This window comes from Saccopteryx leptura, chromosome 7 (assembly GCF_036850995.1).
Source record: "Saccopteryx leptura isolate mSacLep1 chromosome 7, mSacLep1_pri_phased_curated, whole genome shotgun sequence".
Taxonomy (NCBI): Eukaryota; Metazoa; Chordata; class Mammalia; order Chiroptera; family Emballonuridae; genus Saccopteryx; species Saccopteryx leptura.
The window spans coordinates 87,751,452-87,764,929 of record NC_089509.1 but is presented as its reverse complement, the minus strand read 5'-3'; the positions used below and the strand labels follow the sequence as shown (position 1 = coordinate 87,764,929).

Here is a 13,478-nt window from a genome sequence, read left to right as displayed (position 1 = left end):
AAGTTGTTTTTACGATGAATTTCAAATTAAAAAAACTGGAAAATAAAAGATAAGCAAATTAAAAAATACTTGTTTTTCAGGACTTTATACAAAACAAATCATAATGTTCAACGGAGCAATTTAAAACTTGAGATTAATAGGATGATACAGATCCATCCTTCCAGGTTCTGGAAAACCGTCCTATTCCTGTAGTCAGATGGCACCATTTTCACTTGAACAGTTTGAAAATCAAACCTTGTTGATATACTTAAGGTCATGAAGCAAATAAGCTGGGAGTATAATTGGTCCACTAAAACTTTATCTTTGTACTGTACTTTAATTTCACTGTTATTTTAAAGTTATCAATTCTTTGGGTAACAGTTCAGTCAAATGTAAATAACATTTTGCCTGGCCTGCTGTGGTGCGGTGGATAGAGCATCGACCCGGAATGCTGAGGTCACTGGTTGGAAACCCTGGGCTTGTCTGGTCAAGGCATATGCGAGAAGCATCAATGAGTTAATGCTTCCTGCTCCTCCCCCTTCTTTCAGCCTCTCTCCTCCTCTCCTCTCTCTAAAAATATCAGTAACTAAAATCTACAAAAATATATATGAATGACTTTCATTAATTTGCATCTTATGAATTTAAAAGATAAATGATTTACTTTATTTAGCAAATTGGCTAAGGTTTTAAAAATCAAGATACAAAACACTCTTTTACCCTTTCCCACAGTTTTCTATTCCCTTGATATTTCAAGATCTGTGATTTTACATAATTATTATGTACCCTGGCAAGCCATCCTGGGGTTCAGCTCCCTGGTGCTACTCCAGCCCTTATCCCTACTTCCCACACATGCCAATAGATTCTGTGCTCATTAAGTTGAGTTCTAACAACTAATGAGAGGAGTGACACGGTCTCTCTTATATAATGTAAATAAAGTGAAAGAGCTCTGAGAAGAAATAAAGAAATTTGGAAGGAAACACGGGCAGGGTTGGGTAGGAAGCCTGTCGCACATGAATGAAATGATACTGCTTGTGTTCCGAAACCCCCACCAAACAAATCTGAACAGGCCTGTTTACTTTCAAAACACAACACTGGGTGGGTCCAAAAAACACACAATCCCATCTTCATCCCCACCACACACAACATTTAAGACACTCAAAAAGATGTTTTGTATGCAAAAAGGTCACTCCAAGGTTTTTCTTAATTTTATTAAGGGTAAGACCAGAGTGAGCTCTGGGGCCATCAGAGCACACGCAACAGGAAATACTATTGTTCTTGTAAGGCTAAAACCTGATCTGCCTTTCAGGATATTTTTTATCTGGAAATAGGGATCATTTGTACCACTTCCGAATGCATAAGAAAATGGGGAGAGGAGAATGATTGGTTATATACATTTTATTTAAGGCATCAACAGCATTTGGGACCTTAGGCAAATTCTTGGACCCCCACCCCAGATGTACAGAATGAAACTGGGGTAGAGCACAGCAGTCTTTTTAACAAGTCTTCCTGATAGTGCTGACGCACTCTCAGATTTAGTATCCACTGATAGAAAGCCCTGTTGGACAGCTAAATGGTCATTACACAATAACAATCAGAGAATTTAAAAAGTAAGAATACCTTTTTTGCAGAGAAATGCAGTACATTGTAGGGATTATTACTTCTGGTTGGTAGTTATACTTTTCCTCAAGCTCTATCCTCAAAAATTATTGACTGTATTTGCAGGAAAGGAAATATAACTGATAGTGTTCAAGAAGCGTTAACCATGGTCAGGTCATAGACATGAGCAGATGTGTAATACCTTAAATCAGCCTTCTTAAGCAGTTCCACAAAAGAATTAAGCCATATATTCTAAAGCATTATGTATAATGGATTACCTTATCTTCCATGCATCATGTGCTAGCTAAGTGTTATCTCTAAGAGAATGGGGAAATTATCCCTCAAGTCAGTATTTGTGGGGCTGAATTTCCCCTGGAACTCTGTGAGAAAGGCTGCTCTGTGTCATCAGTCTCCTTTTTATTCTGTCTCAGTCCCTTTGAAGTCAGTTTTGTTTTGTTTTGTTTTGTTTTGCAGAAATGCTCTGTTTTATAACAGCAAGAACTGTAGTTATTTCTTTGGGGTTAAAACCTCAGGACATGTCTGTAGTTGTCAGGAGTTATTGCAGCTTTTGCTATACCACATGGGTGGTGTTTTTGCGGGGGTTTTTTGTTTTTGTTTTTTGGTGTGGGAGGATTGGAGAGTGGGTGAAATATTAGAAGTCTTCTTAAAATTTAGTAGTTATGATAAAAACTCTAGATCTTGAAAAAGGTACATCTGAGGAAATGGTCAAGCATATCTCATATAAGTGACAGAGATGTCAGAATGGATTAACATTGGCAGTTCCCATCCTGAAAAAATGTGAGATTGGAGTAGTTGATGCCAAGTTAGAACATAAAGTGAGGATAAGGAAAGTGCTTATGTATGTTACCCCCCACCCCCATATTTTTTTTCAGGAACATTAGATTCTCTAAATATTTAACCAAAAATATTGAACATTAATTAACAGCCTTCCAAAACCAAGTTATGAAATTGTTCCTAAAAAATATTTATATGTCAATTATACCTCAAATATTTAAAATTAAAAATGTATTTAATTTAAAAATTATCTCCTGATGAATAAGTTGGGTTGTTGTAGCTGCTGCTGTTGTTGTTTCAGAGAATTAGGTTAAGGAAGTTCATGTCTGGAAACAAGGAACATTGCTAATTTCTGTACCATTTAGTATATTTCTATTTTAACAGCTGAGAACTGAAGGGAAACTATGATTTGATGGGATTGATTATAATGAAGTCAGCCTACTTGACTATGTCTTCATTCCTGGTTACAGAATTACAGTAAACAATCAGTCTGGTTTTAGAAGCATTTAATCACAATTTCTAAATGCCAAGAAAACATGTAAGACCTTTGCCCTGAGTACTTTTGAAATCATCCCAAGCAACATATCCTTTTTTTTTAGATTTTATTTATTCATTTTTAGAGAGAGAGAGAGAACGAGAGAAGGGGGGGGGGGAGCAGCAAACACCAACTCCCATATGTGACATGACCAGGCAAACCCAGGGTTTTGAAATGGTGACCTCAGTGTTCCATTTCGACACTTTATCCACTGCGCCACCACAGGTCAGACCCCAGCAACATATCTTAATCAATATTGTGACAAGGAAGAGAAGACAAAACTCATTAGGCTGCAGAGAGGACTCCATTTTGTTCCTCCCTTTATGCTTTGTGACTGACATCAACTGAACGGCTGCACTTGAGGGGCTCAGCCTTTGGGGCCTAGCAGTATATAGCCTGTTTCACATAAAACATAGGAATTGAAGATAAGAATTCTGGTTGCATTATCTCACTTCTTTGCCATAATAATTATTTAAGCATTTTAAAAATTTATTTTTGCCTTTTGAAACCTCTTAACAAGAGCTGCTATTTATTATTATTATTTCAAAGATAACATTTTTCTTCGTGGAAGATTAGCCAAAACCTGAAACAGAAACAATAAATCAACTTTATAATCCCTTTAAAGAACAAAATTGGAATCTATGGTTTTTTAAAATGTGGGGATCTAGTACTTCATCAGGTAAAGGCCTTTTGATCTTGGTGGGACTGTGATAGAAACAGCAGGGTGGGTGGTGGTAGAGCCTCTTACGGGACTGAACGGGCCTAAGTTTTCTCTTATGACCTTGTGAGATAGGGGTTGCTATCACCTCATTATTATTCTGGCTTTGCCACTAGTGGCTTGCTCTGTGGTATTGGATGTCATATAATTCCTCTCAGTCAGGATTCCTCATATAAGAAAGTAAGATCATTGAACGAGATTAACTTCTTAAGATTCAGCTTTAAATTTGCAGGTATGACAGAAAGTAAGCATTTATAAGAAATACATTTTAGTTTTGCCTCTCCAAAATGTTTAATTCTAAACATTTCTTTACATATTACCCTGTCCTTCATTTTCTTTCCTCTTTCATCTTGTGTGACTTATAGCTCACAGCTGTTTTTTACATCCTTAATTTGCTGGCTTCAAATTAAATCTGCTGCTCCATTTTCAGCTCTGGTCAATCGTGTAATAGAAGCTATGTCATGTATTTTTTAAATTAATTGTATAAAAACTTTTAAACTGAGTCTTCTTAATCTGAAAATAAAAGGCCAAGGTAAGAGGCAATGAGCGTTTATTTGAGATCACAAAGAATAGCTGTTCAGGAAGCACTGATTTAGGCAGAAATTCAAATAGTGTTCCAATTATGGGGCAAAAACAAGGGGTTTTTATGAGAAAGGAAAGGGAAGTAATTAGATGAAGGGAATTTCTGTAAGTGCAAATAAGCTGTTATTCTTTAGCTATACATGGCGGTGCTAATTCTGAAGAACCTCCTTATATTTGCAGTTCTATAGTTAAGTCTGCTTTCTGTTAGCTGTATAAACAGTTATTTGGAAGACAGTGCAGTTCTGGCCCCATCCAGCCATTGCAACGGCAACTGAAAGCCTTAGATGGGACTAAAGAGCTACAAATGACTTACATCATAGTACCTGCTGCCAGCTCAGTGAGTTATTGCAGAGAAGGTAAAACCAGGGCTATTTCATACGCACTAGTTGTGTTTAATGAGTAATAACTGTAAGTAGTTGTGTGATACTTAGCAGTTTTGCTCAATAAATTATCATATTTAAAACACCTAATGGCCTTGTGAGATGAATGTTATCATCTCCATATTATATTGTAAATAGGGAATCTGAACCTCAGAAGGGTCAAGTGACGTGTTCAAGCTCACTCAAATATGTGAATTCAGCTTTTCTGCTCCGAAGTCCCTGTTTTTTCTTCAAGACAAATTAATTATAACAGTCTAAATTAAACACAATTTATATCATGTAGCACACTCCAAAGTCAAAAGATTCCCTTTGTATTATGCGTTATCTTTAGGTTAAAAAGATACTGCTTATTGTGACTGTGGAATCACTGGAGTTATATTTGTCCTTTCTGGAGATAAATTCCCCAAGTGCATCAATAGTTCTTGAGGTTATGAAATTCAGAAATACTGGCCTTGAATTGTGCAAGTAATTATTTTATAGCAAAAGCTTAGATATGAAGATTATCCTACGGGGTTTTTAATTAAGCTAATTAAATTCAAAGCAGATCTATAAGAAGTCCTACAGGTCCTATTCCTTGTTTACTATGGAGTGAAAGAACAGGAGCTTAATTTTAACTCATATTATAGGTGGTGATATTCAAGATAATCACAACAGAATTCTAATTGAAGTTCTTTGTAACAACATCATCTCTCACTAACTCACTCCCCAGTAACTTTAATTTACATTAGGATATGAAACAATTGGTGATTTAATTCATTCTCTCAGCCCACATTCTCGAGTGTGAGTTGCCAAAGTTCTAGTCTTACCAAGGGAGAAGGTAATAGTCAGGAGGTGACTGCCTTGTGATCATTTGATACTTTAATTTATTGTATGATATACATTTATAATAATTAGTCTATTTCCAAATTGTCTAATACAAAAAACATTTCTTTCCCTTTTTTTTTTTCACAAATATTTTTATTCTCCTGAATGACTTTTTGTAAAAGCCTGGGTTTGATGTTATTGTTATCTTTCAGTTCTTATGAAACATTTGTTATTTCTAACTCTTATAAACAGTTGTTTTTCACTATCTTAGTTCTAGGCACTGACAGGGTGGAGCAGATGACCAAAACTTACAATGACATCGACATGGTTACACATCTCCTGGCAGAGGTAGGAAAATATCTTTCTTCCAGTACAAAAAACTAATACTTGGTTTTATTGAGTTGTACACTTGAAATTTGTATGGTTTTGTGAACCAGTGTAATCCCAATAAATTCAACTAATAAAATAAAATAAACCTGAAGATCATTTGGAATCGATCAGATTTTTATATTAAATGAAAAATGGTGTCTTTGCTGGCGGCTACTGTGTATAAGGTTGTTAAAACTGGAAAAATGGGCATTCCAAAGTAGAACGATTCCTGAAGTTAATTATGATGAAATTATAGAAGGTTTAGGGGTTTTTTGTTGTTGTTGTTTTTTTTTGTCATAATGGTGCTGGCTGGCCTCCCTGTCCTAGAAAAGTAGATGTTGTTATTTAATCTGGAACAGAACTGCCTGTTCAAGAAATAGCTCCATTGCAAATCTACACCTGCAATTTATAGCATCTTCACAAAGATTTTTGCTTTCAGTTTGGGTTATTTTTTTTAACTCACTTTGTCCATTACACTTTTAATAAGTATAGTGTTTCTTTTCCAATTGGCAGTCATGGAGGTGTCTCCTTAGACTTCGAGTTCAGCTGGTCTTATGGAAGACTGTCTCTTTGAAATACACCTTCTCCCCTCCCCCCAGGTCCCCAAAATGATTTTGTGTATGCCACTTTGCCTACATTAAATGTGAGATAAGTGGGCTTGTAATTTTTGGAATAGCCCATCCACCTGTTTATGTACTATGGAGTGAAAGAACAAGCTTAATTTTTATAGTTATTAATGTAAGCAGAACCCATACTCATATATAAGGCAGTTAAATGTATATTGACAGTTTTCCATCCTACAGAATACAGTCCTCACCACCAGCAGGTGGGTGGAATTTCTGTGTTCTTGCTAAGTATTACCATGTACCCAGAAAGAGAAATGCTTACTTGGTTCAGCTTTTCTATAGATATCCCTGCATCATTACCACCAATTTTGTTAGACTCCCTTTTTTCCCTAAACTCTAAGCAGAACCTTGTAGCTTCAGAACTTCCAGTCCTTGATCCTGCTTTATTCCACATCATCATTCTTGCACAGTTGGCAGTAAGGCTCTTGACTGCTTTCCTCTCAGCCTCTGGCTCTCAGTGCGTGTAAGCGTTGCCCTAAATGAAACTTTTAGCATACCTATCTGATCCCCATATCTTAAATATCTGATTCTATATCAGTGATGGGCAATCTTTTGAGCTTGGTGTGTCAAAATTCACCAAAAAACCGAGCATAGCTCAGGTGGTGTGTCACTTCAATAAAAACGGCCTAACAGGAAGTCCCAGAACTAGACGCTCTGTGCCGGAGTTCTGTTGTTTTGGCCTACAGATCTCCGGCACAGAGTGTCTACACTACAGCAAATGTTTTATCTTCGGCTCCTGTGGCCATGCAGGAGCCGAGGATGAAACGTGGCCTTCTCAGCGTGCGGCCCTATACTTCTCTGGTATGTGGCCACGTGTCATTGAAAATGGCTACACATGTCTGTGTTGACACACGTGTCTCATAGGTTCGCCATCACTGTTCTATATCATTACCACACTTGATAGGCAGGTGCATTCAACAAATGTTTGTTGGGCTTTTACTTTGTTCCAGACTCTGTCTTTAGTTTTAGAGACTACATTGATTTTTCTAATTCCCCAAAGTTGTAAGTTTAAAGATTGGGTTTCTAGATCCTAAGTAGTAAGGTTGATTAATAACTCATTTATATCAAGAAAAGAAATGCTCTCTGGCATTTATAACTGGTGGTCATCCATTTGACCAATATGTATTGAACATCACCTATGTGCCAGGCCCTGTGTTTATTTGGTATGTGGGCCTTAAAATGAATCTTGATGCTTCCTAGAACATTGCTTTTGAGTTTAGCAAAATTGACTTCAAAAACCTCAAACTGCCATTTAATTTTTTTGGTACTCAAAAGTGTACTTGTTATTTTAACAGAGGGATCGTGATCTGGAGTTAGCTGCTCGAATTGGACAAGCTCTCTTAAAGCGGAATCATGTCTTGTCTGAGCAGAATGAAGCCTTGGAGGAGCAGCTGGGACAAGCCTTTGATCAAGTAAGTCTTTGATTAAGTATTTGCAGCGTAAAATAATTAGGTCTTGGGCAATGGAGGAATTTATTGTCCTAGATGTTCCTGAATAATGACAATAAGTGGGTAAATGACAGTAGTCCATGTGGACTTTGTTGGCAGCCATTGAACTAACCAGTAAAGGCATGAAGTAATACTATACAGAGGAGTGCTTATGTGAGTGAGTCTACCTTGTTATAAAAGCCTTATTCAGTACCTATGGTACTGTGGAACCCTACTTAGATACGAACATTTTATCCTCATTTGTGTGGACTTTGTTTGTGATCTTTTCTTAACTTTATTTTGTTTGATTAACTGATTTTAGTGAGAAAGAGGGGGGGAGAGAGAAATAAACTCAATTTCTTGTTCCACTTATTTATGCGTCATTGGTTGATTCTTATATGTCTTGACCAGAGATTGAATCCACAATCTTGGCTTGTGGGGACCATGCTCTAACCAACTGAGCTACCTGGCCAGGTTCTTAACTTTATTTTAAAAAAATATATCCCCAGATAATAGATATGCAAATGAAGTATCTTTATTCAAAAACCCTAGCAAAAGGAAAAGAAATATTTAAAAATGTATGTATTCCTAAGCAATAAATATTTTGTGAGAACTGATTTATTATTAACTTGAATAGTTAAAATTTCAAATTTTTTGTAATTTGTTATTTTTATCTAGTTCATTTACATTTTATAAATGCATTTATATTTATTAATATTTGAGCCTTTATGTTGCAATTAGTTATTCCCTAGAAGTTATGTAGAGTTCTACAGCTTAAAAGTACAGGCCTGTAGGGTTAGCATTTGAAGTAGGGATCTCTTCTGATACTTGGAAAGTTCTTCAGTTTTGTTTTGTTTTTAACTGTGAATGTATCATGTGAAAATTTCCTCCCTAGTTCTACTATATAGAATGTGAAAATTGTCTTTTCTTCTCACCTGCTCTAGAAAAAGCTGTATTTGTTGAGTTAATGCTCTAAAATTATAGCTTAAGGAGTATCAGGTTTTCTATTCTCTTTTTAGCACTTGCTAGTTTAGTCAGTAAAATCTAGCAGCTCATTATTTTATTTTGTTTTTTTTGTGAGAAGTAGAAGTTATATTACATATGTTATGTTAAATAACACAAAATAAAGGACATCTTATAAATCAAGCCGTTTTGCTGTGCAGGTTAATCAACTGCAGCATGAGCTATCGAAGAAAGATGAGTTACTTCGAATTGTCTCCATTGCTTCTGAAGAGAGTGAAACTGATTCCAGCTGCTCTACACCTCTTCGGTTCAATGAGTCCTTTAGCTTATCTCAAGGCTTGTTACAGTTGGACATGCTGCAGGAAAAGCTCAAGGAACTGGAAGAAGAGAATATGGCTCTTCGATCCAAGGTACTTTCAGCCGAATTCCCAGTTTCCTTTAACTTAACGTCTATAAGGTTTAAGCCCAGGTAGTGTTGAGTTAAAATGTGCCATAACTCAGGATTTGCTGTTGACATTTGAATTAGGAGGTGGCAGCCAAGACACACATATTTATTTGCCTTCCATTGTTTCTTAGATCCCACTGAAGGGTGGGTAATAGTAAGTTGACAGATGAAATAGAGAAAGCCACAGCATAGAATATATATTTTGTGGAGTTTAAACAAATAACTAAATAAATATAACTGTGATAAGAATTATGTAGAAAAATTACTAGGTTCTGTGAGCCTGTATGATAGGAGGAATCAAGAAGTCCTATGTAAGCCAGTGATAGAGTCCAAGGGTTAGAAATGTATTCATACAGGCAGAAATGTATGGGGGCAGGAGGAGGGGGTTGGAGGCTCGAACAGGCATTTATAGAGGCCCTGAGAGGAAGGAGTGGGAGGTGTTTGTTACATCCTTTTTCATACCTTAATTTTTTTTACGTTAGATAAAGCTTTATGGAGTTTCTTTTTCTTTGTGATTAACTTTTATCTTCAAATGAAAATTAAAGGTTTTTTTAACTTAATACTGTAAAATAGTTAGAAGATATCACATACTATTTTTTTTCCTTGAAGGCTTGTCACATAAAAACAGAAACTATTACCTATGAAGAGAAGGAACAACAGCTTGTCAATGACTGTGTTAAAGAACTTCGTAAGTGTTAACATAACATTCTGTTTGTCTTTGGGCAGTTCTTTGGTAGTATATTTCCAACTCAGAAATTAGATCAATGGTTTCAGTACAGACATCTCAGTAAACAGTATTAAATAGTTACTGAAGATCCTGGAATATCACATTGAGCCCACAACTCTAAATAAAATGCCGCATGTACACTTAAGAAATATCTTTGCTTTAATTTTCATCATCATTAAATAAAGGCCTGTATTTCTATCAGGTATTGCATAGAGTGAAAGAAACCAAAGCTCACATTCAGTTGATGAGGAAGTAGTGCTGCAGAGAGCGGGGTCTGCCAGAGTCAGAAACAGTAGATAAGTGGCAGAGCCAGGTCTCACGTTCAGTGAGGAATTTGTTAAGTACCAACTATATGTCTATAAGGGAATATATTTTGGTTTGACGTAATGTTAACTGAAATAATTTAAAAAACAAATTAGTTGGGAAAAATTAGCTTTACTAGAAAAAGATGTTAAATTTCTCTGTATATATCTAGCCTTTTACATTGAAAGAGAAAATGTAACATCACATCAATTCATTTGGGCTGTGGGCTCAGAATGTGCTAACTTAGAATAACAATATTAGAGACCCAGAGGGAACGTAGATTGAATCTTCTCCGTGAACACTGTCATTACCCGCCTTTTACACTTTAAAAAACAAAGAAGAACTTACTTGTTCAAGAGCTCAGCTCCAGGTCTCCTTATTCTTGTTGTCATCCTGTGAAATGTTACAGGCTTTTGTCAATTAAAAAAATAGTTTTATATGACACAGAAATGGTTCTGCTACTTGTGTTTAGATATCAAAGTGTTTTTTTTTTTTAAGATTTTATTTTACAGAGAGAGGAGAGGGCAGGAAACAAGAAGTAGTTGAGTCACTCTGGCTGTTCATTGGTTGTTTGTTGTGTGTGCCTTGAAAGGCAAGACCAGGGTTTTGAACTGGCAACCTTAGCATTCCAGGTCAGTGCTCTATCCAGTGTGCCACCATAGGTTGGGCTAGATATCAAAGTTTTGTGGGGTTTTTTGTTTGTTTGTTTTTTAGCTAGAGATACAAACAGGAAGGGAGAGAGATGAGAAGCATAACTTGTAGTTGCAGCATTAGAGTTGTTTATTGATTGCTTTCTTATATGTGCCTTGACCAGGGGGCTCCAGCTGAGCCAGTGACCCCCTTGTTCAAACCAGCAACCATGGGGTTATGTCTATGATCCCACGCTTAAGCCTGCGAGCTCAGGGTTTTGAACCTGGGTCCTCAGCATCCCAGGTCAAGGCTCTATCCAGTGCACCACCGCCTGATCAGGCCTAGATATCAAAGTTTTTATTTGAAATAAATTCCCCAGTGAAATTGTAAAGGTTCTGTTTTCATGTGTATTCAAGAATGCCAGGCTTTAAGAATTGCTGTAGAGGCCCTACTCAATTTGCCAGGTATCCCAAGTCTTTCCTACAGAAGTATCTCAGTAGTAGCTTTATCAGTAGGTTTAACAGATTGTGACTGTTCCATTCTGGAAATGTTCCTTGGTTAGACTCAAGTTAATTTTCATTGCTTGTGGAAACTTATTTACATCCCTAAAGAGTTCTCAAAGACAAATGAGATTATGTCTTGTGACTCACAAAGATACGTAGTTCATCTACGTCTTTTCTGCCTTCTTGTCCCTTAGAAAGAAAAGTATTTGAGCATGTATCGTTTTCATAACGAAAAAGATGGGAGCAAAACCTTTAGCTTGCTTTTACAGGTCGTCTCTTTTTAGCTTCAGTGCCTCACATTCAGTTCCTAAGATTAGCCTATTTCAGAAGAATCTTTATTTGTGTTACAGGACAATCAATATATTTGTGGTAGTTCAGTGCTTGGTACAAAACAGAATTTGGCCCACAGCGATAGTTTGCCAACCATACCCTACATTTATATTAATTTTTTAAATTCTTCTTTGTTTTCAAGGTGAAACAAATGCTCAAATGTCCAAAATGACTGAAGAATTGTCTGGGAAAAGTGATGAGCTGATTCGATACCAAGAAGAGATCTCCTCTCTCTTGTCTCAGATTGTAGATCTTCAGCATAAACTTAAAGAAGTAAGTTCATTCTTTCATTCAACAGATGTTAGGAATCACTGACCCAGTACCATGCACTCTGCTAAGTGCTAGATTAAGCAAAATAAACACGGTCTCTGCCCTTTCAAAGTACTTCAGTCTGGTTGCTGTTTTAGTCTTCTCTGTGTGGTGAAGTATCATGAGTAACTACTTTCAAGTCAGTTTCTCTTCATAATGACATTGAACCCAGGTTTGGCTGCCTGCTGCTCGAAAGCCAGTAATCAAAAGACAGCGGCTGGTAGAAGGAAACTAGGTCCATCCAAGAGCTTGCTACCCCAGAAGATGGCAGAGCCCTATCACAAACACCACCTTAACATGTAGACATGGGCAGGGGTTTTTGTAAGGAGGGTGGAGGCAAGATGAAAAAAACAGAATAAAGGAATCAAAAGGAGGGGGTTGAGCGTTCTCTGCTGAGGGGACCGCAGGCAGCCAACAGTCGGTTCAGATAACTGTTGAAGGTCAGCAAACCTCCCGAAGCGGGAATGTCTGAAGGTTGGAGTCTGCTGCTTTTGAACTTAGTCCCTAGAATTCTCAAGCAAACAGGCTGTATATCGTAGTCACATGTTGGTTAACAGGTCATCATTTACAGAAATAATGTTAAAAGAATGGTGGGGTTGGTTACAATAAAATGGGGTTAGAACTTCCTTAGAAATTGTGATATGAATTACTGGCTCATTCTTCATGTCCTCTGAACACAGTGGTGGGATTCAGATAATTTAACAACCAGTTCTCTGCCCTAATGATTGTTTTAAGTATAAAAAATTATATTCTGAAAGATAGTTTATCATTTCATGCATTTAATACTTAAATTAGAACAGTAAAAGAGGTACACAAAACTATATTATAAAAAAGTTTTAAAATATTAGTGAAAAATATTAAATACTACCTGACAAAAAACTTAAGATATTTCCAATGACAGCTTGTCACCTGCTGGTTGCTTGGCACTTTTTCTCTTTATGTTATATGTTTATTTACTGAAGTAACAAACACGAATTAAAATGTAGTATTTCATCAAAGGTATAATGAGTTTTATGTAATAATTAATAAATATTACAAGCATAGTTCCGTCAAATTTTTTTCACCTGTGGATGGAATGAACATTACTACAGGCGCTTAGAAACACTGTTGCGCAGATGAACGTTAAAAAAGAGTAAGGAATGTAAGTTTGTGATTTCCCCACTGGGCAGCTGCCCAGGTGCCCACCTTAGAGAGAACCCTGATTACAAGTGCCATTTTAACAACCGGTTCACTGAACTCAACAAAAAATTAGGTATCGGTTCTGCCAATCGGTGCGAACTGGCTGAATCCCACCACTGTCTGAACACTTTGATGGATTTTGTATTCTGCCCGTTTTACTGCTCTTATTTGGCTTTTGGAAGGTAAGCTTTTTATAGGCTTCTGCATATTCTTTACCCTGAGAGGCACTCTTAAGGTGTCTTAAAAGAGAGAGTAGTCTCTATTTTATGTGGGAAGGC

The 13,478-nt window shown here is 36.7% G+C and overlaps 1 protein-coding gene across 1 annotated transcript in view; it reads left to right on the top strand.

Moving 5' to 3' along the window:
- The window catches only part of TRAK2 (trafficking kinesin protein 2), a 66,890-nt gene that overhangs the window by 35,454 nt on the left and 17,958 nt on the right, over window positions 1–13,478 (top strand). Inside the window, exons 4-8 of the mRNA XM_066346390.1 lie at window positions 5,661–5,737; window positions 7,680–7,796; window positions 8,975–9,184; window positions 9,829–9,907; window positions 11,855–11,985. Coding sequence (XP_066202487.1) covers window positions 5,661–5,737; window positions 7,680–7,796; window positions 8,975–9,184; window positions 9,829–9,907; window positions 11,855–11,985 — 614 coding nt within the window. The remainder of the gene's footprint in view (window positions 1–5,660; window positions 5,738–7,679; window positions 7,797–8,974; window positions 9,185–9,828; window positions 9,908–11,854; window positions 11,986–13,478) is intronic.